The 24,343-nt window shown below is 47.1% G+C and overlaps 14 protein-coding genes across 14 annotated transcripts; 6 read left to right on the forward strand and 8 right to left on the reverse strand.

Moving 5' to 3' along the window:
• Nucleotides 1-194: 194 nt before the first annotated feature.
• On the forward strand, nucleotides 195-674 carry NEMAJ01_0066 (uncharacterized protein; the record flags this gene model as incomplete). Its single annotated transcript, XM_047913904.1, has 1 exon — nucleotides 195-674. The coding sequence occupies one exon, from the start codon at nucleotides 195-197 to the stop codon at nucleotides 672-674; it is 480 nt and encodes a 159-aa protein (XP_047769861.1).
• A 604-nt stretch (nucleotides 675-1,278) lies between these two features.
• On the reverse strand, nucleotides 1,279-3,264 carry NEMAJ01_0067 (uncharacterized protein; the record flags this gene model as incomplete). The annotated part of the gene is made up of 1 exon (XM_047913905.1): nucleotides 1,279-3,264. The coding sequence occupies one exon, from the start codon at nucleotides 3,262-3,264 to the stop codon at nucleotides 1,279-1,281; it is 1,986 nt and encodes a 661-aa protein (XP_047769862.1).
• Nucleotides 3,265-4,697: 1,433 nt separating this feature from the next.
• Nucleotides 4,698-5,243, forward strand: NEMAJ01_0068 (uncharacterized protein; the record flags this gene model as incomplete). Its single annotated transcript, XM_047913906.1, has 1 exon — nucleotides 4,698-5,243. One exon carries the CDS (start codon nucleotides 4,698-4,700, stop codon nucleotides 5,241-5,243), a length of 546 nt encoding a protein of 181 aa, XP_047769863.1.
• Nucleotides 5,244-5,690: 447 nt separating this feature from the next.
• On the reverse strand, nucleotides 5,691-6,860 carry NEMAJ01_0069 (uncharacterized protein; the record flags this gene model as incomplete). The annotated part of the gene is made up of 1 exon (XM_047913907.1): nucleotides 5,691-6,860. The coding sequence occupies one exon, from the start codon at nucleotides 6,858-6,860 to the stop codon at nucleotides 5,691-5,693; it is 1,170 nt and encodes a 389-aa protein (XP_047769864.1).
• A 67-nt stretch (nucleotides 6,861-6,927) lies between these two features.
• Nucleotides 6,928-8,838, forward strand: NEMAJ01_0070 (uncharacterized protein; the record flags this gene model as incomplete). The annotated part of the gene is made up of 1 exon (XM_047913908.1): nucleotides 6,928-8,838. One exon carries the CDS (start codon nucleotides 6,928-6,930, stop codon nucleotides 8,836-8,838), a length of 1,911 nt encoding a protein of 636 aa, XP_047769865.1.
• Nucleotides 8,839-8,898: 60 nt separating this feature from the next.
• Nucleotides 8,899-10,410, forward strand: NEMAJ01_0071 (vacuolar protein sorting-associated protein 45; the record flags this gene model as incomplete). Its single annotated transcript, XM_047913909.1, has 1 exon — nucleotides 8,899-10,410. The coding sequence occupies one exon, from the start codon at nucleotides 8,899-8,901 to the stop codon at nucleotides 10,408-10,410; it is 1,512 nt and encodes a 503-aa protein (XP_047769866.1).
• A 37-nt stretch (nucleotides 10,411-10,447) lies between these two features.
• On the reverse strand, nucleotides 10,448-11,851 carry NEMAJ01_0072 (aarF domain-containing kinase; the record flags this gene model as incomplete). The annotated part of the gene is made up of 1 exon (XM_047913910.1): nucleotides 10,448-11,851. The coding sequence occupies one exon, from the start codon at nucleotides 11,849-11,851 to the stop codon at nucleotides 10,448-10,450; it is 1,404 nt and encodes a 467-aa protein (XP_047769867.1).
• A 213-nt stretch (nucleotides 11,852-12,064) lies between these two features.
• On the forward strand, nucleotides 12,065-13,177 carry NEMAJ01_0073 (uncharacterized protein; the record flags this gene model as incomplete). Its single annotated transcript, XM_047913911.1, has 1 exon — nucleotides 12,065-13,177. One exon carries the CDS (start codon nucleotides 12,065-12,067, stop codon nucleotides 13,175-13,177), a length of 1,113 nt encoding a protein of 370 aa, XP_047769868.1.
• Nucleotides 13,178-13,468: 291 nt separating this feature from the next.
• NEMAJ01_0074 (uncharacterized protein) lies at nucleotides 13,469-14,095 on the forward strand (the record flags this gene model as incomplete). The annotated part of the gene is made up of 1 exon (XM_047913912.1): nucleotides 13,469-14,095. The coding sequence occupies one exon, from the start codon at nucleotides 13,469-13,471 to the stop codon at nucleotides 14,093-14,095; it is 627 nt and encodes a 208-aa protein (XP_047769869.1).
• A 528-nt stretch (nucleotides 14,096-14,623) lies between these two features.
• On the reverse strand, nucleotides 14,624-15,667 carry NEMAJ01_0075 (uncharacterized protein; the record flags this gene model as incomplete). Its single annotated transcript, XM_047913913.1, has 1 exon — nucleotides 14,624-15,667. One exon carries the CDS (start codon nucleotides 15,665-15,667, stop codon nucleotides 14,624-14,626), a length of 1,044 nt encoding a protein of 347 aa, XP_047769870.1.
• A 673-nt stretch (nucleotides 15,668-16,340) lies between these two features.
• NEMAJ01_0076 (uncharacterized protein) lies at nucleotides 16,341-17,957 on the reverse strand (the record flags this gene model as incomplete). Its single annotated transcript, XM_047913914.1, has 1 exon — nucleotides 16,341-17,957. The coding sequence occupies one exon, from the start codon at nucleotides 17,955-17,957 to the stop codon at nucleotides 16,341-16,343; it is 1,617 nt and encodes a 538-aa protein (XP_047769871.1).
• A 578-nt stretch (nucleotides 17,958-18,535) lies between these two features.
• NEMAJ01_0077 (uncharacterized protein) lies at nucleotides 18,536-18,901 on the reverse strand (the record flags this gene model as incomplete). The annotated part of the gene is made up of 1 exon (XM_047913915.1): nucleotides 18,536-18,901. The coding sequence occupies one exon, from the start codon at nucleotides 18,899-18,901 to the stop codon at nucleotides 18,536-18,538; it is 366 nt and encodes a 121-aa protein (XP_047769872.1).
• A 173-nt stretch (nucleotides 18,902-19,074) lies between these two features.
• On the reverse strand, nucleotides 19,075-19,470 carry NEMAJ01_0078 (uncharacterized protein; the record flags this gene model as incomplete). The annotated part of the gene is made up of 1 exon (XM_047913916.1): nucleotides 19,075-19,470. One exon carries the CDS (start codon nucleotides 19,468-19,470, stop codon nucleotides 19,075-19,077), a length of 396 nt encoding a protein of 131 aa, XP_047769873.1.
• A 1,857-nt stretch (nucleotides 19,471-21,327) lies between these two features.
• NEMAJ01_0079 (uncharacterized protein) lies at nucleotides 21,328-23,961 on the reverse strand (the record flags this gene model as incomplete). Its single annotated transcript, XM_047913917.1, has 1 exon — nucleotides 21,328-23,961. One exon carries the CDS (start codon nucleotides 23,959-23,961, stop codon nucleotides 21,328-21,330), a length of 2,634 nt encoding a protein of 877 aa, XP_047769874.1.
• Between the last annotated feature and the right edge of the window lie 382 nt (nucleotides 23,962-24,343).

Below are 24,343 nucleotides of genomic sequence, written 5' to 3' on the forward strand. Positions count from 1 at the left end.
GTGCGTTCTGTCAAAGCCAGTTAAATGGCGTTGGAATAAAAAGCCCAAAGGAGCCAAACACAAATATTATGCACTGAATCTGTCAATCTTTATGTAAATGGCTTTTTCTTTAATAACCCGAAAACAGTCAAATTATGTGTGATGGCAATTAAAAAGAACTATATAAAGACACAGTTTTCTATCTCGTCTAACCAATGAGATTAAACAAAATAGCATGCATGTTTTCCATAGCACTATGCGCAACTAAGCAAGGAAGATGCAGCGCCATGCCAGAACTGCAAAATGACCAAAAAAAAGAGCCCCAGAGTGGCATTGCCCATGCTTGCTCCAGCAACGAAGCCATCAACACGACTAAAGAGCGCGAGTACTGGGCAACTGTGGATTTGTCCCAGATTCATTTTCTTATTACACTTTCTACAGTGCGTAGAGAGAGAAATCTTGTGTATAATCCTATTGAAGGCCAGATTGTCCAGTTCATCGAGAGCTACCAGAAAAGCGGCCATGTGGGCAATGCTCTTCAGGCCCTAGTTGAAAAAATAAAGATTGCGAAAGAAGGCATGGAGAAAGAGCATTGTAGAAAAGGCTCTGAGCCCTCACAAGATCAGCCAGAAAATGACAGCAGCGACAGCGACAGCGACTTTGATAAAGACAGTCTTGAATCCTCGAATGAATAAAAATTAGAAATAACATCCGCATTTGTTAGCTAGCATAAAACTTCCATTCATGCCAGACCTTCTTTCGCTTAGAAAACATTTCGCGAAGCACAGAACATAAAAAGCTGGCATAGGCTCTACTTGCAGAAACACAGAAAGTTTTCCACAAGGCCTAAACTCGTGGCTGCAAGTCCCAGGCGCTTTTTGGTGCATCTTTAGCCGGGCCTTGGACGATAGAGAATGCGCATCTTGTACTGTGGCACAGCACTGAAAACATGTTTGTGCTAAAAATGGTTTGGTTTATTAATTGCGCTTTTGTGTATACACATTAGCTTGGCTTACACTTAGGCCTGTTATTCTTTGTGCTTAGCAGAAAAAGCAAAAAAAACAAAGGCTTTCCGTTGGCCTTCTTTCAAGAATGCATAGTTTTAAAAACAATTTGCAAGAACAAAACAGGAAAACCAAATGCCGGTGTCTTTCTGCTCTCAAGCCCTTCTGTTTCTTGTCCGGGTTAGGCTTTGAAAAAAGCCCCACACAAAGGAGCAGCGATACACTTTCGGGTTATAGCTCCTTGACAGTAAGCCAAAAATCGAGTCATCCTAGGCTTCTGCTATGGCTTAAACAGCTATATTTTTACCAAGCCCGCCCTAACGCCCATTACGATTGTCCCGGAGATCAAAAAGACACCTATTGCAAGAGCCAAAATGCCCCACAAAATAGTATTGCTTCTTTTTTCTTGTGATCTACCAGTATATAGGTTTTCGCTGAAGCACATGCCGCTTTCTAGAAGATCGCCATCTTCTGTGCATAGAAGAGCTTGAGTGGGATTTTCAGAGTCATACTCATAGCATAAAAGAGATTGTTTGCGCCCTTCCAAGTTAGTTTCTGGGTGTTTTAACGTTTTGGAAATCGGACCCGAGTTTTCAATTGCAGTGTTTGACGATCTAAAATTTAGACAGTTTTTGATGGCCATGCACTTGAAAAGATAAAAATCCCATCCCTTTGCATTTTTCTTAAGCTCCACTCCTGGCGTCTTCTCTTGCTTCTGTTCATCAGAATCGCCAGACTGCGGCGCTGCGTCTTTGTGCGCATATGGGCTTCCACTCTCGGCATTGGACAAGCTTGTATCGATGGGATGCAAACCCCCCTCCCAACAATTTCTATTTAGAAGACTTTTGGAGGCGCCCAGCACTTTGTATGGGTTTTCTTTTGTTACAAGCGTATCCCAGAACAGCTTAGAAGATATGGCTATTTTTTGAAGCTCCTTCTCTTTTATGCGAATTTCTTGCTCTAGCAGGATTTTTTCCTCATTTTTCCCTACAGCCACTTTTTCCTTGGTTTCTTTCTGGGCTTGCACAACTTCCTCTATGAGCTTGTTTATTTCCTCTATCTCATCAGAAGTCAACTGGTTTACAGAAAGCACATGACTGTGGTATGCGTTTTTGCATGCTGTTTCTTGCCTTTCAATTGTGTTCAGGTTGGCTTCTTTCTTCTGAACTGCTTCTACGGACTGCCTGCTGCTTTGGTGGTATTTCATAACTGATTTTTTCATTAGGGATAGCGTTTGCTTTTTCAAATCGATCAAATCAGAACTAAACCGCCACGACAAATGGCTCTGGCTCTCACGGATTTTCTTTTCCAATTTTCTTATTTCTGTGGCTCTTAGCGACTTGATATCTTTGTCTATGCTGATATACATCAGTTCTCTTTCTAGACTCGCTACCTTCGCAGCTTCTATGCTTGCGCGAATATCTTCCTGCTGCTTCTTTGAATCTATACAACGGGATGGTTCACAGGCAAAGAAAAAGTCAGACGTTTCATTCTGGTCGCTCAGAGAAATCACATCCTCGCCATTGAAGGAAGACGCCCTGAGCGCAGCCTCCATCTTCTGGGCTGCTACAGCGGCTACATCGCGTGAGTAGGTGTTAAAAGAGTCAATTACAGACTTTTTCATTCTGGCAAATAGACATATGTCTCCCTTGTTATTACGCTCGAAATTGGATATATTTTGTGTGTGCGTTTCTAGTGTATTGCTGTAGGCATTAATTCTGGTTTCGCAGTTTTTCAATAAATTTTCAAGCTTGTTCATGATGTCGATGGAAAAGTCATTTTCTGGCGCGTGATCCTCCTCGTTTTCCGACACACGGCTTTCGATTATATCAATTTTGCACTTCAATATCTCCGGAAACGTGGCATAGTAGTATTTCTGTAGTTCACAGTTCTGCACTATTTCATGTGTCAGTATCACAGCTTGGCTTTTACTGAAATGCATCCAGGCTTCAAATGGCAATATCTTAACCATATATAGATCTCGCAGCTTTCGATGCATTTCGATTAGCTTTGCATTGCAAATGTCTTTTGCCTCGTTAATGCAGGCAAGGATCTGCTCTCTGCTGGCTCCTGGAAATTGCTTTTCTAAGACAGTGTACACCTCTTTGCTTATTTCTCTGGGGGCTTCTTTAGATTGCCCGGATCCATCCAGGCCTAAGCCTGGGTGTGCATCAATCAGAGATCTGCAGGCCATCTTTTCTGGGGCGCTGTGCATGTCCATAAACACTTCTGGAATGTCATGTGTCAATCTATTGTTTTTTCTTCTGCTGTCTTTCTCCATGACTATTAATGTGCATATTCGGTATTTATATCTTCAAGAAAACACAAGAGTTTACAAGTTTAGCCCAAATTACATGATTAAGCCCAAACAGATGTTTTTGTTGTGTTTATGCATTTGGGTCTAAATTAAATGGCGCGGTTTTCGCTGTTTACGATCAGTGTGCATAGTGCGCTTCAAAACCCCATTCCCGCATGTGCAAGCTGTCCGCGTTCTGCTTTTTCCGCAGCACGCAGTTTCTAGCGCACATTTTTTTATTTTGGCACTTAGCCTCAACATGTATATTTCCCAAGTAAATGTGTTGCAGCGTATGTATATTGAGGCTAGAGCAGCGCCAAACAGAAACCCACCCGTGCCCAACCTCGGACGCATTTATGCCTTTAAAAACAAATAAAACAGCGCATGGATGATAGAGTGCATGCAGATTGAGGCCGCGCGAGCTTATTCTATGCGGGCAGGGCTGACAGGCCCCGCCTGGCAATGCACCGTGCGGAGAGGGCCAAGCGCCCAAATGTTTCTATGTGCTCCGAAAAAGGCGGATCAGAGCCTCATACTGCCCTGCATTGCAGCGCAGAGAAGTTTGGGCAGAATCCGAGTCTTTGCAGATAAATGAAAAGGCTCGATTTGTTTAGTGACTTATATTATCTAGCCGATGTAAACGCGAACAAACAAACATCAACTCTGATCTGGCACTTTGACTTCACAAAAACAAAGCATGCTATTACAGATATATGTAAACTGCGCATTGACCTCCAAAGAAGCTACAACTAAAGACAGAGGCACTAAACAACTGCTGGCAGACTCTTTTAGCCGCCCAGATGCAGATGCATCGCCTTCAAAGAGAAAAAGAGAAAGTTTGGGACACCATGAAAAATCGGCCTAGCAAACCCATGGCGAGCGCCAGAGCATGCACGGAAGAAACCCCACCATAAGCTGAAAAGCATGCTACGCTAGGAAAGCCATTTTTTCAATGCGCTTCGCATGAAATAGACTTTCGCCCTTTGCAAAGTCTGAAACTTTGAGCATGCAGAGCCCCGTATATAGAGCAATAAAGCAATGTTTTTTGGCATAGGGCTTTCACATCTCAAGTACACGGCCAAATCCAAAGAAAGCAGACAAAAGCTCAAAGTGCCACCGAAAAAGAAACTCCGATGACCGGCCAGCTGTTCCTGGCGCAGGCCCAGCGCTCGCTTGCAGCCGGCCTGAAGCAGTGCTTTTCTTCAGCGCCGACACGCAGTCCCTCCAGATTCAACGCGCATAAAGAAGAAAGCAGCCGAACGGAATACGCCCAAGCCGCTATTTAGCAAGAAAAAACAAATGACATTCAGCTTTCACCTTTCTCTTTTTAGAAGAATCTGCCATACATCTAACAGATAAAAATATAAACAGCATACAAAAAGAAATTAAAGAATAAAAACAAGATTATGGAAAAAACTATGCCATTATCCTGCAATGAAACTGCCACCTTTTTAGACTATCTTTACTTCAAAGATCTCGCACTGAACGAGCTGAAAATGCACGCAAATCTAGCATTAATATACCCAATTGTGGTTTTTATAGGATTTCTGTGGGTTCTAGGCATGCTTCTGCTTATAATAGGCATTGCATTGGTTCTTGGAGTTTTTATTCGGATCTGTGTAGAAGTGTTCATGGCCATCCAAACGAAGCAGTATAAGCGGCTTCTGTTTGCGCCTGTGTTTGCCTCGTTCAGCAGATGCATGACCAAGGCGTGCATCTCTGCTACAGAAAGACGCGCCAACAACCCGAGAAGAGCAGAGCAGCGCCGCATCCCACCCGAGCCAGCAGCGGGATACATCCAGCCACAGGATTTCGCAAACTTCTACATCCAGCCGTATTCAGAGAGCGCCTCATCCGCGGACATTGCCCTTAGCAGCACTCCCCTGCGAGATTCCGAGACTCCTCCCCCATCCTACAACTCGGTAATGGCAAGCCGCACATACGTGCCCCAAAACTCGAGTTAGATAAAAACAAAAAGTCTAAATATCTCTTCGCCTTGTCTATTATGCATTTGCCAGTGCAGACATTCCAAATGCACGCGCAAGCCTCCAAAAATTGCCCTTTCTGGCCCAGCCACAGCGCACCATCCCTGCACCGGCTTTTCTTTAAATTGCAGGGCGAAAATATTTACCAAGGACTTTTTTCTGCATGCAGCCAGCCCGGATTCATCAAGAGATTTTATTATTTTTATACGCCACACGCCCAGGCCTTCCCCGCGCGCAGGCACTGCAAACACATTTTCACTGCAGCCCAGAGCCCAGAAGAAGCACGTCAGTGCGTGCCCAGCTGTAGCAGCAGGCAAGTTTCCAATTTGGCTGTCTTTTGTGTGGATCTCTCATGGTGTAGTGGTTATCATTCTCGCTTGTCACGCGGGGGACCAGGGTTCGATTCCCTGTGAGAGAGTTTCCTTTTTACCCGCTGAAAAGCGCCTGCGCATAGAGAGAGGCCTGCGAAAGGAGGCTCTGCGCCTGCGCCCGTGCATAGTACCCGGCAGCCCCCACACACGCAGAAACCCCGACATAGAACAGCCCGCTCTTTAAAATTTGCCGAGCAGCGCCCTCCCGCGAAACCCGCGAAAGAAGCCCGTTTATGCACGTGCAGAAGAGAGCCCCCTTTTGGCTGGAAATGCTCGAAACAGGAGACTTGAAAATTCGCTTGCGCCACATCTCTCGCCCGCACTTGTACGAAATAACATCGCCCAGCCCAGTGCCCACGTAGAAAGACCCGTCTCCCGTCGAGTGCACCGTCACACACATGGGCTCCAGCACACTCCACGTGCTTCCCTTGTGCGTCATCGTGACCAGCGACTCATCGCCGCCAAGCTGAATAATATGCGCAAAAGACTTGTTCATGCTGTAGCTGCTCACAGCCCCATCCAGCATCACAGCCCGGCCGCTCTCCGTGTGCAGAAGCGGAACGTCGTTTTTGCACGTCCGATACAGAAGCGAGTCCCCGTCCGTGTACAGAGACCGAACACTCACGCCAGAAGCAAGCTCAACCGGCTCGCTATGCGCGTCCACATAGCTCTTCTTTTCGCCGGCACCCTCCCCGGAAAGACTCGCAGAAAGATCGCTGCCTTGATCTTTCGCTGGCTGCTGCACTGCAGAGTCCGATGCCCGCGAGAGAGTTTCCGCGTCGGAGCCTCCCTGCACCTCCGCGCCGTCGTCGCTGTTTGACCGGCTTGCAGAAACATGGCTCTCGGAGGACTCGCACGCCTGCACCAGCCCCCGCACACTTGCCTTTAAAACCCTCCCGTCTCGAACATAGTACAGAAACTCCCCCACAATCACAGGAGAGACTATCCCCGCGGGAAGAGGCACTGGCCCTTTTATCTGCCCGCTTTCCACCGTGAAAAGGTCGTGCGAGCTGGGGTACTCCACAATAGCATACGCGCCGCAGTGCACCCGAATCGACACAATTACCTCCTTCACGCTCTTCTCGCACACAACATTAAAGTCGCTGTCCAAAAGAGACATTCTGTTGGGGAAGCCAAAAATCGGATTTCCGCCTCCGCCGCCTATCAGTATGTGCTCGCCAACCCTCACTCCGCTAGTAAGCGGCATGCTTTCCAAATACCTCATGTAAACAAAAAATATTCTTCCTTTTAAATTCACGCTGAAACACGGCTTGTTGTATTTTGGGGGCAAGATGGCCGAGCGGTCCAAGGCGCTAGGTTTAGGTCCTAGTCTTCGTATGAAGGCGGGGGTTCGAATCCCCCTCTTGTCATTTTTGCCAATTGGTCCACACTCTGCCTGTTTCAGATCGCACTCAAATACACAAACGCGCCTCTCGGAAATGCACCCCCACACTCACCACTTCGAATGCACCCTCGCAGACACCTTCCACTTTTTCCTCTTTGCGCCTGAAGCGTCGCCGGACATGCTCAACAAAGCCCTGGTCGCCCTCGAAAAGAAAACCCTCAGTCTTGCAAAAATAGCACACGCCCGCATAAAGGACACAGCTGTAAAAGTCTCCATCAAAATGAAAAAAGACACGCCCTTTGAAGAAGTCTTCCAGGCACTTGCTGAAATAGCAACAGTCGCCCTCCGCATAGACCTGCCCCCGTACGTCCTCAGCAGAAAGGACAGATTTCTCCTGGACTTGGATAAAATAGCAGCATGGAACACCGTGAAAGTCACCTGCCAGTTCACCCAAAACACGTTCACGGCCTTCGTCCTGGGGCCTGGAAAAGTCGCCCTGAAGGCGCGCGCGGAAATCCTCAGGGCAGTCGACAGATTCGCAGGCGGAAGCCCGGCCAGCACAAATGTGCACACGCACGCCGAAAGCACAGTCGCTGCAGGGGGGCGGGTGTACTTTGAGAGCAAAATACTCTCAACCGCAGCCCTCGTTTCAAGCCCCCCCATAAACTACGTCAGCGTGTGCCAGACGCGCCCTCTGAAAAGACTTAGAAAAAAATTATACACCAGCAGAATCGCGCTGGCCTACGCTTTTGCGTACATGCAGAGCACCCTCGAGGACATCCTTGCAAAGAACGAGGCGTACATCGACGAGGTGGCCCACACAGAAGAAGGCTCTTCTCTAGAGATTTCTGGATTCTGCTGCAACAACCTAAACACAGCCTTTTCGGAAATAGAGCTGCTTTTTGTTTCCATTGTCTCCGTAAAAATAGGAAAAATCGACCCGTACAGCGCAGCAAACGTTTTTGTCTTTGAGGTTGAAAATTTCTTGGTTGTTGTCGGTGAGATCGCGGAGGTTAAGAAAATACTCCGGGAAATCGACGTGCCTTGCGAGGTTTCTGTGGCGATATCCCCGGTAATTGAAGAGTTCATATGCGGCAAGAAAAACGGAAAACTCAATAAAGTCTCCAGAGAGAGCGACTGCGCGCTGCACATACGGAAAACAGGCGCGCTTTCTGTCGTCATACAGGGAAGCTCGCACAACGCAGAGTTCTCGCTCTCCCTCATCGAGGACGAGCTGCCCACAGAATACGCCTTCTATCTGCACGAAAAGCACCACAAGAGGATAATAGGGTATGGCGGAAAGTCCATCCAGAGGCTCATGAAGAAAAACGGAGTCTACATAAAGTTTGACAGTGGCGCGCCAGAGGCAGAAAATAACGTGGTCATTCGAACCCCAAAGAAAAACAAGCCCGCCCTCCACAGAATGTACAAAGATGTCATGGAGCTGGCGGGCGAGGACCCGTTTCTGGCGCAGGGGTCGTGGCACGCGCTCTCGTTCTGCGACTTCTACGCGCTTGGCTTTGAAAAGTTCAGGTTTCGGCTGGATGGCGTGGACGTTTTTATGCGGGAGCCTGTGGACGTGCAGTACTACCTAGTAGACGAGGAGGCCCCAAACGGAAGCCTAAAATCGTTGTGTAAAATTGGAAACAAAGCCGTTGTGGCTTCGCTCAGTGAGGTGCCGAACGCAGAAAAAATCACAATATCCACGTGGAAAAACACGCACTCGCTTTCCTCGTATTTTCCGTGGAAGTACGAAGAGCCGCTGTTTTCAGACAAGGTTCTGTGGAGCCGGGAGTGGAGGGGGTTCTCTGAGTCTTGGAACAGCACGCCTTGGAGAAACAACGGGTTCACAAAATAGCAGTGCTGGACCGTCCGAGGCGCTTAAGAGCTGCGCTGATTTATTGATGAGGTATACAGAATGAAACACTCGGTGAAAATAAACCTTGTTTGTTTGTTTGTAATGAACACTTTGCTCGAAGACATACGAAGTGCCCTGGGCCGGGGAGATGGGATTAAGGCACTTCTCCTGGACGAGTTCACGCGAGACTCCATAAGCCCAATCATCTCGCATGCCGAGCTACTGTCATACGACTTTTTTCTTTTTGAAACAATATCCAGCACGCGGCAGCCCATCGATGTTTCGTGTGTGGCAATTCTGAGCAAGTCCAGCCTGCCCAGCCTGGTCAGAGAGGTTGAGCAGCAGACATACAAAGAGTATTTTGTATTCATAACGGACGAGCTCTCTGACGCCGACATAGAAATGATAGCAAAAAAAGACACAAACGGCGCCATCAAAGAGCTCCAGGAGCTGTACTTTTCCGGGACTCCCATGGACACGCGGTTTGTTATTTTAAATGGGAAAACCAGTCAGGAGATGGCGCACTCGCTTTCCTGTCTGCTGAAGGGGCTTGAAATAGTTCCCGGCATCCGGTACCAGTTTGGGTCAGAGGTGTGCTACAAAACAGCAGAGTCTGTTGAGAGCAGGTTTGCGCCTACAGCGCCCCCGAACGCAGACCTTGTGATTGTGGACAGGGCGGTTGACCTGCTCACCCCAATCCAGTACCCGTGGACATACCAAAGCATGGCGGCAGAGTACCTGGAGTACAAAGCCGGCGTGATTTCTTGGGGAAGCAACAGCCTATGCATATCCAAGGAAGACATGTTTTTTGAAGAGTGCAAGTTTCGGGACATTGTGTATGCAGCAGAGGCTCTCAAAAAGACGCTCAAAGAGGTCCGCGCGTCCAGAGAAGTAATTGGGGAGTTTGTTGCAAACGTGCGAGAGCGTGCAAAAGAAAGCTCCCGGCTAACCATGCATCTGAATGCAATTGGGGAAATATCGAGCGCCTGCTTAGAAAACGACGCTGTCTCGGAGGCCATGGCCGACCTGATAGAAGGGGCGCAGGCAGACCTGCTTGAGTCAGTCCGCGACGCGAACGAGCAGCAGAAGCTGCGCCTGGCCTTAGTGGAGTACATATGCGAGCACGTGCTTCCGCAGAAAACGGTGTTCAACGCGTTTTGGAAAAACAAAGCCCCGAAGTGGACGCTCTACGAGGGGTACAAAAAAGAGGTGGCGGCCTTTGCCCAAAAGTACGTCAAAAACATACTGGGGATCCGGCGGCCTTCCTACCAGAAAAATATTAACAGAAAGCTCGGGTACATTCCCGAGGTCGTGAAAATAGCGAGCGAGCTGAAAAGCGGAAAGCTCAGCGACAAGAACTATCCAACCATTAAGAAGGGCACGCATGACAAAAGGCTTGTGATTATTTTCATCGCGGGGGGCGCCACCTTTATTGAGTACAGGGCTCTTATGCTTCTATTTTCCGAGCAGTACAAAAAAGACGAAATCCTTCTGGTAAGCACCCACATTCTTACGGGCCGCCAGATTTTGTCCGACATCTCCGGGCCGTATGGCGCATGCAATAATCCGTGACCAGGCGCATAGGATAGTATAATACACCCCGAATGCTTCAGTGGCCCAGGTTCAGTCTCCATCTGGCAAATAGCTCAACATAGTCTACAGACAGCCCGCTTTTCAAAGCCACCGGCCATCTGAGGCGCTTTATGTCTCTAATGTGGTCCTGCACGTACAGAACAGACATCATTATATTTGTATATGCAGAGTCCAAAAAAACATTGTGTCTCTGTGTTAGGGCATACCCGCGGAAAATGCCGGAGGGAAGCCCGGCTGCACCCGCTCTTAGCCTTTCCCAGTGCGCAGCAGCGCTTTTGAGGAATGCGCGCTTTTCCTCGCACGTGTGCTGGTTCAGCCTGTTTCGGTCTATTACAAGAGAAAGCGCTCTCTCCTTTCTCCCCAGAAGAACCTCCTTTGACAGGTCTTTTAGGTTTTTGCACTGGGCCTGTGTAAGCTCGTGGGACAGCCCTGTGTCGTACACTATTATTGTGTGGTGCTTGCTAGGCGCTCTCGCGCTGCCTGTGCAAGTGCCCCTCCCTCCATGGGCATCAAGAACAGCCAGATTCCCTGGGTGCAGGTCTGAGTGCACAAACCGGTCCTTGAACAGCATCTTCAGAAACATAAACAGAATGCCTTCTCCGTGCGCCCTGCCTACTTCGCCGCCTTTCCAGTACTCTGTCAGCAAAAGGCTCTCTGTAGCTGCAATTGGCTTGGGAAAAATAAAAGACGTGTCTGTGAGCTTGGAAACAATCCGCGTGAAAGCCGAGCTGCTCTCTGCTGGAGACCGGTACATTGCAAAGTTTCTTCGAAACCGCTCTGTGTTTTCTCTCTCTTTGTTCAGGTCCATCTGCGCCCCCATGTTTCGCATGAACTCCCGGTAGAACCGGCCAAATCCGAGCACAGCGGAAAACATCTGAAATAAAACCAAGTCTGCGTGTATCTGTTCTCTAACAGAGCGGTCTATTATTTTCAGCGCATAGTCTTTTTCTCCTATTTGGACCCTGTACACCTGTGATATGCATCCAGCGCCTATTTTGCCCTTTAGGCTGCTTCTGGGCAGAGCCACGCCTGTTTCCTTGCGGAGCATGTCCAGCGGGTCGGCAGCCCCTGGCACGCTGCTGGGCGCCATGCTTTGTATGGCTTTTAGCCTCAGCAGCGCCTCTTCTGGGAGAATATCTGCGCGCGTGGACAGAAACTGGCCCAGTTTCATTATAAGGGGCCCGTTGCTGGTAAAAGCCCGGAAAAGGGCCTCGGCCCCCAGGGTTTTTGAAATGCTCATGGCGCACACGCACAAGCTTGCATCAAATAAGAAAAACTTAACCGCCCTGGCAGCAGCACAGACATAGTTATGCGCTCCGAATGCATGCTTTTCTGCTTTCACCGGATGTATGGTTCTGCGCACGCTTTCCACTGAACTACACAGAGGAGGGGGAAAAAACCCGTAGACTCTGCACTTCATTGTAAAAAAATAATATTCAGACACCTCTTGCTATTTTCTTGGGCTTTGGGGAGAGCATTTTCTCTGGCAGATCGAGCCCAGAAAAGCACAGGCGCGCTCGCCCTTTGCATGCCCCGGCTTTGCGTGCGCCTCCCGCTGAAGGGACAAATTGGTTTTCAAATGTCCTAAATGAGAAAACATTTACATATTTATATCTTGCTATAAAACTATTCGATGGAAAATGGCGAAATAGTACACACAGATGCTGAAAAGTCCATATATAGCATTCTTAGAGAGGAACGCAAAAGACAAGAGAGCGCGGAGGCGGCCAGAAAGCAGCAGCACGTGATGGATAACCCGATCCTAGCCCACATACACTCAAAGGCGTTCTGGAAAGACTTCCAAACGCGCTCTATGACTATTCTAGGGCTTTTTTCGTTTTCGTACGTTTTCCGCGCATCACAAAAAAGGCTTCTGGACACGCTTACATCCGGCAGAGCCGAGCTGGCGTCGCAGATCGCGGCTGGATCTATTCTTGCTCTGAACATACTGGCTGCAATTTTCTTAAAGAAGACACGCGTCATGAAAAGCCAGGCAAACAACTTTAGAGAGTACATAGCCATAGGCGCACTTCTTGGCGTGTATGTTGCTAACTCCCAGAAGCCAGGCGGCCAGTCGAGCCTGCTGGCGTTCATCGTTCTGTGCGCGCTGTCAATCTCGGGGGCTTGGTCCTTCAAGAAAACATCCACCCAGCCCCTCATTAAGGGGTACCTGGTTCGGAAGGTCCTGACTATTTTTATGTGCGTGACGCTTGTGGCCGGGCTTGGGTTTGGATATGCAAGCGCGTACATCACCGAAGGCTCTCCCTCGTGCGTCTTCCAGTGCTCTCTTTTGCTTGCAGGGTACACAGCCTCCTCGCTTGTAATACAGTACGATCGGTTCACTAGAATGGAGGAGATAATCGCCTACGACATGCTGAAAATGCTACTTTCCACAGTTTTTCTTCTTTTCTGGACCTTTGCAGGGTTTATGTACAGAACAACCAACACTCTTGCAATAGAAAAAATATTGATGGGCCCTATTTTCATGTTTTCCACATGCCTGTCCATGATACAGCTGCTGATCAAGAGCTGCGAGGCCGACATCGCATACTACTCCATTCAGGAGCACAGCCGCCTAAGAGTCATGCCCACCGCCCACATATACAACACTCTGTTTCAAATAATGGTGTTTTTTTTGGCCGTTGGCGCAATTCTTGTGTTTGCATTAGATGATCGATACAAGATAAGCCTCCCGACCTTTTTTACACTAAAGGAGAGCGCCAAAAGCCTTTCTCTAAACAAGTAAGGCAAACCCACTCACGATTGCGCGCTGTGCTGGGAAACCTCGCGCTTGCCTGCAAGACAGTGCACCACGGGGCCTCAACGTGCCACTTCTCTATCTGTGCGCAGCCCCTCTATAATAAATGCGCGCAGTTTTGCTAGCCCTTCTCTTCCATTACACCGGGCCCTATTGGGCACAGAAACAAGCTGATGTGCTGTCTGACATCTCAAGGCCTAGGAACGGATAAATAGACTTTGTTTGTTGTGGTGTGTTTATTCCGTATTTCCATATACACCAGCGAGCCCAACACAAACAATGAATCTTAGGAAGAAAGCAGGCATGTGCATTTTGTTTCTGTTTGCAGCAATGTTTTGCGCAAGCACTGTGCATGCTGCAAAAGCCAGCAAAAGCAAGCCGCCTTTTGCGAAGTCTGTGCAGAAAAGCAGCAAGCTCCAGGCCTATGACGAAGACGCAGTTTCTGACGAAGTTCCATTAAGTAAACAGAAGAAAAGTGCACCGCCGGCTGCAAAGCCCTTAATGGTTAAAATTTCGTCTTCACCCCCAGATGCCTCGGACGACGAGCAGAAAGAGGCGCCAGAAAAGAAAAGCAGCAAGCCCTCCTCTTCCACAAAAAACCCTAAGAAAAAAAGCAAGGCAGCAGAAGCGGCAGAGGCGGAAAGCGACGATGCAGAGGCAACACCGTCAGAGCCCAAAAAGGCTCCAGCAATTTTGGAATTTTTCAAGTCAACTGTATTTCTGATTATTTTGCTGGGGTCCTTGGGGGTGGTTGTCGTCTCCATTGTTTTGTATATTTTAGTATCCTTTATATCCAACTGGATAAAAGACAGAAAAAACAGACTCAAATACAAGCAGTCTCTAAAGCCTGCGTACACCTCCATGGGTGAGAAAACAGACTCTATGCAGGCAGCAATAAACTTATAACTTTTTCGCGCACATCTAGCTTTCTTTCTATGCTCAATGCACTTGTCGGCCCCCAAAACAGCTCATGTGCTTTCGCCGGTGCGAACTGCAGCCCAAATTGAAAAGGAAGGCAAGCCTTCTAGAGCCCTTTCATATCCAGAAAGCTCACTAGACAGTAGATTGTAGCCTTCGCATGGCAGTTGGCCTGCTGGGTTTTCAGCAATTTTAGCCTGCCCAGCACGCTGGAAAATGCGCTAAGCAAAAGCAAACAGCGCGTGCAGGAAATAAGAAAAAAGAGCAGAAATTCCACACGTGAGCAGCCAAATCCAGCAATTTCTCTGGCGAAGCGCCAACTAAGCACGCTCTGATTTCGCAGCCAAAGCTTGGCACAAGAGCAAAGTGCACACGACTGCTTGAACAGCACGGGCTTTGGGCAAGCACGGGCGCAATTAAATTAGATGCATGCAAAACACAGCCATGTAAACACTCATACCCATTTATTCATTGGATGCGCGCAGAGCAAACGCATGCAGCCTCTAAGAGGGCAGATTATTTCTGCAGAGAAGAGGACAGCCTACTGTACTTCTCTCTCTGCCGCTTGAACAGTGGATTTTCCAGCAGCTCATCCACAACCTGCACAGAAGTTGACTCAAGCGAGACGCTTTCTGTGTCCTGGGAGTGTGCCTCGCCATTGCTGGCTGTGCTTTCTGCGGGACACTCCTCCTCGATCTCAGGCTCAACTTCAGCCTCCGGCTCAATTTCACCTTCGGACTGGATTTCAATTTTCTCGTCTTCAGAGTCCCCAATATATTCAAAAAAGTCCTCATTTAGCTCGGCAAGCTTCACGGACACCACTGCCCGAATAAACTTCAAAACACAGCAGTAGAACGTAATGGCTTCCTTGGTGCGCGTGCTGGTTTTGTTCTCCATAAAGACGCTTGCCATCACAGAGTTGCACAGTGTGGTGTACGCCAAGTGCATTGAGCTGGAAAACGCAAACCGGTCGGTCATAAAAGGCATGGGCGCCAACGAGGATGCAATGGCCTCGTCTATTTCCTCTTTTGAAACATCCTTCCGTGGCACCGACCACCCCCGGTCCATTCTGTGGAATCCCTGGCTTGCCTGCTCCAGCTCCAAGGGAATGGTGTAGCCTTCCTGCTCGAAATGGTGCAGCAGTATAATTGGAAGGTACGATGCGTCGTTCATCATGTTTGTGCCTTTTACAATGGAAACAATGCTCTGAATAAACTCTTTGATGTCTCGAATAACTTCAGTGTTCGGGTTGAAAAACAGCCCAGTTTCGCGCCCTGTATACTCCGCAGGATTTTCATGCTCCAACAAAAACTCCTCCTGGATGGACTCTGCGCTTTCCGTGTTTGGCGCCTCGCTTGCACAGTCCATCTCGCTTGAAATGTGCTCAGTGGAGTCCACTGCCAATGGCTTGCTTTTCTCATGCACGGGCGCCAGGCCTACACAAGAAGACTGGTCCTTCCCAGGGCTGTTCTGAAATATTTTTAGGGCTCTCTTGATTTTTCCCATGAAGGAGACCTTCCTTTTTTTCTGATTCGCAGTGTTCTCCGTATGATTTGCCATTTGCTATGATCATCACAAATCATGTATATTTAAGCAATTAAGGCGCCAAAACAAATAAATAGCATTCTTTGTGTGTTTCAGGACTTTCCGCAGGAACATATGCCGGTGGGCCCGTTCAAGGCACTATGGATTTGTGTGGCAAGCTGCTGCCTGCCATGCTCGAAAGAAGCTTTGCACGTCCTGCAAGCCCTTGATGCACATGCACAAGGATTTCGGATGGGCGAGCAAATTAGCAGAAAAATACAAACACAAAGCATGCATTAAAGGGTGGGCTGAGCCTTGGCGCAAGAGAGAATACCGAAATGTGAGCATCTAAGGACCTTGTTTGACTCTTCAGAGAAATTCGATGTGTGGGCAGGCCAGCGTAGAATGAATAAATAATCCGTGGGTATATATGTTTTTCAGCCAGTCTTTTCATGCATGCAAATTCATAAATGCTTCGCGCTATGCACAGAAAGCTCAGCGCGCAGGCATTGCATGGCCTCAGGGCTAACAAGTCGGAAACGCGCTGTAGCGCAAGGTGTGTGGATGTGGCATCGGCTGGTCAGGTGTTTAGGAGCAAATAAAGAAGCACAATTTACAGAAGACTAGTTTATAAAGAATGGTTTATTGTTGCTTGCAACACAGGGATTTATGTGATATGTCTTCTAGTAGAGGCATCTCTTGCCATTCATTATTCGGTGTAAAAGCATCTGGCTATGGGTGTTGGCACTCCCATGCGCATTATGTAGTCAATCGATGATTCTTGCTCTTTTTTCATTTCAGGAGAGCTATTTGACAAGTCTTTTACAACCAGGTTTCCATCCTTAATGTTCTTTTCTCTTTGCTTCTGGAACAGCTCACTAGTCATCAGGTTGTTCATTATAGCCACTGGATCGGGCGCAGGATATTGCTCTACCGCCTCATCAGAGAAGTGTTCATCCTCTTCCTGGTTGTCACCGGGTGCTTGGAAAGCCTGCTCTTCAGCTAGCTGCTCAGTTGGCTGTTCAACTTCCTCAGTTGGCTCCTCGGCTGGCTGCTCAGTTGGCTGTTCGACCTCCTCAACTGGCTGCTCGACCTCCTCAATTGGCTGCTCAGTTGGCTGTTCGACCTCCTCAACTGGCTCCTCAGCTGGCTGTTCAGTTGGCTGTTCGACCTCCTCAACTGGCTCCTCAGCTGGCTGTTCAGTTGGCTGTTCAACTTCCTCAGCTGGCTGCTCGGTTGGCTGTTCAACTGGCTCTTCAGCTGGCTGTTCGACTTCCTCGGCTGGCTGCTCGGTTGGCTGCTCGACTTCCTCGGCTGACTCATCGGATGATTGTTCAGTTTCTTCAGCTGGCTCTTCAACCCGATTTTTATGAAGCAAAAAGTTAGAAACCTCTTCAGACTCCAAAAGCCTCTCCACAAGGTTGGTGAACACGGTAGGGTGAGCAACCACTGCGTCTGGAGTTCCAGGCACATCGTCAAGGGCATACGAAACAATTCTTCTGACACAGGTAAGCACCTCCTGGTAGAATCGAAGTGTTTTCTCGATCTTTGTGAACTCCTTGTTTTCTGCCAGCACAGACTGAAGAGCTGTCTTGTAAAGAGAAGAGTATGCAGTCAGCAGAGAGTTGCTGCTTGCAAGCCAGCCATTGATGCAGATTGTTGGCTCCAGTGCCTCTGCAATAAAGTACTCAATCACCTTAGGGTTCAAGTCCTGCTCGGCCTCCGCCTTGTTGTTTACCACATTGAAGGCTGCCTCTGCAAGCAAAATCTCGCCAGGAAGTTGGTAATTTTTGCTTCTAAGGTAGAAAAGAAGAAGCACCGGGCTGTATGCACAGCTTCGCATGGAAATGGTCTGCGCAATGATCTTTTCGGTGTCGTATATAAACTTTATCACACCAGAAAGAGCCTTTTCTGTCTTCTTGGCTGCAAGAATGGCCTTTTCAGACAGCTTGCGGTCTTTCTTCGCTGCTACCTCTTCGGCTGCAGCATCAGAAATCTCATTCAAGCCTGACAAAACAGGAAGGTTGTCTCCAGCACAGGCTGCCCCAATCCCTGGGTGGGCAGCTGGTGTGTTCTTCTTGGACCTTGCTTTTGCAGCCTCCTCCTTCAGTGAGGCACTCTCCACAATCTCTTCTGGGTCAACCTCTCTTGGGGCGCTTTTGCTGCACATGCTAAACAATAGCCCTGCCTGCTTAATTGGATAGACGATTGCAGCGCCTGTCTTCTTCTGCATGTTCTTTGCTTTTTCGCCCATCTTTTTAAGATACCCCATGATCTTTTCAGTCCTTGACTTCCTTTCCTCAATGATTCTGATTATCCCACTCATCACTTTGTATAATTCATAATATTCCTCGCGTATTTATAGACATAATCGCGCGGATAAATAAACATTTCATTTCCATAGGAATTTCGCGCATCTCGTAAGCAAATAAATACCCTGAGGCTCTGTGTTTTGGAAAAAAAGATGAAAAAATGCCCTGGATTTTCTAGGAAATGCCTCAAAAACTTGGAGAGTGCTGAATCACATGAGCCTCGAGCTGGGCACTCTCTATTTTTCTTGCACCTGTGCCCACCAACACATATTTCCTTTTAAGATTTTATTGGCTTTTCTATACCTGAATGTATAAATTTTGCAATCCATTATTGCTCTCTACATGCAAATGTTTGTTTACTTTGATTTTGCAAGGTTTCGGCCCAGGCTCCGGGCGAATGCCAAAAAAGACACGCCTATGTTTGGATGAAACAGGAAAAAAGCCCGAACCCATAATAAACCAGTGATTTATTTCTCTTCTGCAAATTATATGGCCGAAATCCCAATGTTACATTGCGCCATGCCTTACAAGGAACGCACTGAGCCGAGCCTAGACTTTGGAAAATCCACACGCTGCCTCTACCTCTCCTCTCCTATTTTCTAGGCCAGTTTTCATAGGCATTTCGCCTATGCTCCAATATTATTACATTGTCTGGGTTGTATTTCTCAACCAGCCAGCCTCTGGCAAACTTGAAAAATCTAGAAGCGGAATACAAAAATACGCCTGCGAATATAACTGCAACTATTTTCATAAGAAACTTGGTTATGCCCTTTAAACTAAACTTTTTGTGGGTGGGAATGGTATCATTCTCTTCATAGACTACCGGGCCCAAAGGCTCCTCAGATTCGTCCTCGTGATATGGCCGCATGTGGCTGGGAGTATAATGCATCATTTCTTGTTGCTCGTACATTCTGTCCATGTTGTAGTTTTCCAGTGCTTCCCTTCTTCTATTGAACATTGTAATTTGCAAAGCGGTCGGTATTTATCTCCTAACACCCATTGATTTTGATCCTAGCATATTTGTTTGCTAATGTGCGTCATGGCGGCATTGTTTAATCGGAAAATAAACAAATAAAGGCCAATTTATCTGTACAGCACAGCCATGCTTCACCGCGCCTCTCCGCATAAATTCTACTCTATAATGCTTACTTTCACCTTTTTGCTTTGCGTGTCTTGGGCGTTGCCCTCCTGGTTGCTGGGCGAAGCTGCGGAAGGAAGCTCTTCCACCAGATCATCTATTTCGTACTTTCCTTCTATTATAGTGCCTTTTCTGGGATGGACTATTAGGTCCACAACCGAAAGAATCTTGGCTGCCTCTTCTGTGACGCTTTCTATTGGTATGGCTTGCGTGAGTATAATAATGAAATCACATAGCAGCTTGTGTACGTCTTCCGTGTTAAATGGTATGATTATGTTGTACAGAATGCTCCACGCATCTTCCACCAGCTCAGAATACTTTTCATTTTCCAGCTTCTCCAGCATGTCTGCAATGGCCTGGTCTGACCCTCCTTTATGTCCGCTGTTCATATGTGCAAAATTAGTTCAATGAAAACATTTTAAATTGGCCCAAGGCCTTTCTGCACTAGACTCTGCGCCAATCCTTATCCCGGGATTCCGACACGCAGGCCCCTATTATTCCTCTCTGTGCATGCGTGCTTCTTTGGTTGGACGAATTATGCTAGGACCTGCATCAAATGGAAAAATGATGCTTTTGACCACGCTCTACTCGGTTGCAGCTGGAGACTCTCTTTAATATGCGGATAAAGCCAAAGGGCAGAGGTGTCCGATGCCAGGGCAAAAGCCATGCCAGAAGAGTGCTGAAGTGCACATGCCTGCATGCATGTCTTGCCCTGAAAAGGCACTCTCGGATGCCATAGAAGCCCCAAGCAGAGAAGGCAAGAAACATTTGCAAGGCTACACTTCTGTACATGTTTTCTGCTCTGGCGAATTGGATATGAAAGCATCCGCTATTTTTGCACATAGCAGAAACAAGAAAAACAAATCCTTCAAGCTCTTCTTAAAGCCAAAAGAAATCCTACAAATTCAAACTTTGAAATTTCTGTCGAAACACTTTAATTTTTAGATATTGTAGGACAAGCCCAGCTATGATATATATAGAGCATCATACACAGTAGCTTTCTATTCATCTTCAGTCTTTTCTTTTATGCATTTACTTGCCCCATCCGCGCATATGCCATTTGCCTTGGCCACCTATGTAGTATAGCATTCGCCTACTTTGCTCTTGTATGCCATGAGGCGGTGCTTACGCCCATTGGGATGCACCCATAAAGTGGAACTGATCTAGCATGGTGTTAATCTCTGCCCTAGGATGCGGTGCAACTGCTCTAATCTGTCTGTCTGTTTCTGAACGGGTGCTTTTCAAATGGTTGCACACCTGCATGTACTTTGTGTATGCTAAATCCACATTGCTGTGAATGTTTTTTTAAGAAAGGGTGTGGGCCAGCACAGAAACTGCAGCAATTTCTTTGGATAAGACATTGTGCAAACATTCCATAGGGCAGCCGACTGTTATAAACTGCTTTGGCGTGCTGCTTGGCCTAGAACAATACTTTGCAGTTTCCTGGCGCTTTTGGGCCTTCATGCATAGCAGCTCATATGCGAAGCTGTCCAGTTCGCATGTCTTATCAGTGCCCAGCATCTCAGTGTCTGGATTTCAATTCCATACTAGGCTGGTTGCATTGCCCTACCAAGCTGGAGCATGAGAAGCAAAATATTTATATGCCTGTGGAAGAAGGCGTGCCACCAATGCTGGGATAGTACACTCTAAAATACACGCTTCCTGCCAACAGACAGCTCCTCTAGCGGTCTACTGGGCCTGTTTTCACTTTGGATGCCAGCGCAATTTCTATGCCTGCCCTCAGTTACACACCCACCCAGCGCGCAAGGGACGACCAATCACGAGTAACTATGCTTTCAACATACAAAAGTTATTGTTCTATGGCGATTCTGTGTTTGTGCTATCCTTCAACAATCCTGTGATAATCTTATGTTACTGCTATGAGTATCCCCTAAAGCAGCATTAGACAAGCTTACTCCCCTGCATATGCCAATACGAGTGCGTATATGCAGCCCCACAAAGCATCATATGCATATAAAGAGTCCAAACCACACGCTCAGAGACATATTGCAATATCTCGCATGTTTTTTTGGCACCTCCTGGCTCATCCGTGCATCCCATGGCAAAACCCCAGGCTTTTCCAAAGTCTACAAAAATCCCAGAAGTAAAGACGTAATTTTCTGTTTGAACACTCTTTGGCTTTTCTATCCAGATAAAAAGCAGCTTCAAAGAGAAAAGATAGAAAATACCAACAGAAAATGCGGAAAGGGCACCTTTCTGTCTAAGCACAAACAAAACGATAAGGTTTATTTGAAAAAAGTTCCTCGAGTCTTTCTCGTCCTTTTCCACAGGAAAAAGGCTAGACCCCCTCCAACTGCAGCAGCAATCGCACAGAAGATGAAAATAACCTTGTGATTTGACGTCTTCTCACTTGACGAAGAGTCAGAGCTAGACTCAGAGCTATAGCTAGAGTCAGAGCCAGAGTAACCAGGTGTAATTATTTTAGTTTCCTCGTTTCTTTGCATTTCGCCGTGCTTTTCATCGTGCTTTTCGAATTGCTCGTTTCTTTGGTCCTCGATTTGATTTTGATTGTAGAGAGGTACATGCCTATTCTCGTTGTTTTTTTCATGCAGTGCTGGATACAGACGATTGTTTCCTGCAATTTCAGATTCCGTATATTGTTCTCTTTCATTAGAGTCATATAATAGATCCATAGAAGGCGCGCTAGGAGCTGGTCTGGACAAAAACGTGTTCGCTCTCTGCAGTATTTCTCTCTCCTGCGCATCAAAACCATTTTCCATGCTTCTTATTTCCTCCCAGGCATTTCTTATGCAAGATAATCTTTCCCTAAACTTCACCTCTGCATATGGACTAAAAAGGCCAGGATTTGAGGAGTACATTTTAAGGAGGTCAATGTGAAGGTGAAAACTTTCCATCATCGATAGAGTTTGAAGGAACATATCATTTCCATCTATAAAGGAAATCTTGTCTAGGTTTACTTGGGCTCTATTCAGGCTTGAAATCATATCGTTGGCCAAAAAAGATGCATTCACGCTAGCCCGGGGAGACAGGCTCTGAACTGTTTCCTCTATCTGGTTCAGTTCATTCTTCAGAGAGAAAAGTGCTTCCTCTTTTCCCGTCTTAGGAAGAAGTCTCGGCAACCTGAAGGCATATATGCATATATGTAAAGCCGTCGTGTGGAGAAGACCCAGAACAGCTGCTGATGTTTTTTTTTCCGTTAAAAAGGAAATATACGTTGGATTGTTTGTTTCTTCACTATTTCTATTCACAAACATCTGAAACTGCTGTACTTCATTGACTGCCAATGCCATGAATTCGGGACAGAATCTCCTTCCAGGCGTATTCTCTCTTCTTAGAAAATTCGCCTTCTCCAAGTAGCACGCGAAAGTGGGAAACTTCTGGAGTATTTCTATTGCTTCCTTGGCTTTATCCAAAGAAGAATTCGGCTCATCACCATATGGGGCTAGCACTGGAGTTTGGGATACGACAGTGTACTCTTGCACCAAATAGTTGGAAACTGCCTGAAGAATCTTCACTGAGTTTTTCAGAACCATCTCCAAACTCTTCAGATCTTCTCTCTTTTTATCCGCGAGACCTGCAGGAATTCCCTCGAGAAGAGACTTTTCCCAGGCCGCAGAGTTATCCCAGAATAGTCTCGGGAGACGGGAAGTTATTGTTTCGAGTGCGGAACCAGTTTTTTTTGACACAGAAGATGCTATTCCCTCCATATACGAGGCATCCCCTCGAATGCCCAGCCACTTTCCTATCGCGACTTCATCCAAGTCTGGGCTATTCATCTCTAGATTCCCCAAAGTTTGGTCTTCAAGCAGGGAAAGTGTGAAAATGCCTTCTCCCTTCTTGGTTGGATCAATTATTCCGCTGAGAACAGGATGAATCTTTAGCATGTGCCTGCTTAGAGCGTCAAGACAGTTCATAATTCGGGATACAACCTTCTCTCTGCCATCCTTATGGATAATAGCGTGATCTTCCAGCGCATTTATCTCCTGGATCAGCACTTCCCAAATGGGACTTAGATACTCCATCTTTGCTAGAGAGGAGTCTTTCTTGTGGACTTCCTGTATGATACGGTACTCATGGACAAGAAAAGTATCCAGGAGAGTCTCAAAGATAGCATCTGCCTGCAAGACAGACTCTGCCGGCGTGAGCTTCTTGTTTAGCATCTTCTGGAGGTTGAAAGTCTCCAGAATAATCTCAGAGTATGCACTTTTGGGCTCGCTCAGAACATTCTTAAAACTGTCAGGCTGGCTTTTTCCTGCCCCAATACGCTCCAAAATGCCAAGAATATACTCTCTTCTAAGAAGGTTTTGAATAGTTGAGGAAAGCATGCCAGCGTCTATGGGCATTTCCTCTTTATAGGATTTGCCTGCCTTTTGAAAGACAGTTGTCGTGCTTTCTGTGAGGCCAGCAATGCGGTTAAGAATGCTCAGAAAGTTCATGTACCCCTCTGACTCCTTCTTCTCCTGCGGCGACAAGTTGCTAGAGCTAAATTTATGGCCTCCTCTAAAGAATCTATCTATAAACCCACCCTGCAGACCCTTGGAAATAATGGTCCACTTTGACGTCTGGTCTTTTTTCAGCGATAATGTATCAGCTGCGTTTTGTTTGAACAATGTATCAGTGTTTCTTACATTGGAAATAAAATTCTGAATTTGCTCTTTTATGGCATTGGCCTCTTCCTCGTCTGGGCAGTTTCCATTTTTTATGACAAATACTATTTTTTCTTCTATTTCAGTTGCCTGTTTCTCTATGCGCGCATATCGGCCCTCCTGCGAGGCTTCCCCGCTCATTTCCTTTGGCGTGGAATCAGTAACAACGCCTGTTGAAGGGACTACTGCCTCTGTAGATAGTGCCAGGCGCCCATAGAAGAGCACTCCTGCAATCATCAAACACTTTTTCATGCCTCGTTTGCTGTAGCTCTTGCCTTTATATGTGTATACGGGAGAAATCACCGAATCAAACGGCTGATTTTTTTATGAGCGACCAGACCAATAGTCTGGATTTCACGCCAATCGTCTCAGAAGCCAGCCTACCAGTAATATAAAAGAGTCTCTGCAGAATAAAAGTCTCCAGAAAAAGCCAATTCGGGTATATACGGCCCAGCTTTCCCTGGAATCTCAAGAGTACGGTGCGAAACATTGGCCTTTATTCATTTCTGACCTGCCTAAACGCGTTTAATTTTTCATAACTATATAAAGAATGCCATCCCCTGCCAAAACAACAACTAATCACGAACAACTATGCTTTCAGCATAAAAAACGCTATTCTGCCCTTCTCTGCGCT

Source organism: Nematocida major (assembly GCF_021653875.1).
Source record: "Nematocida major strain JUm2507 chromosome Unknown 2424, whole genome shotgun sequence".
In the NCBI taxonomy this organism is placed as follows: Eukaryota; Fungi; Microsporidia; genus Nematocida; species Nematocida major.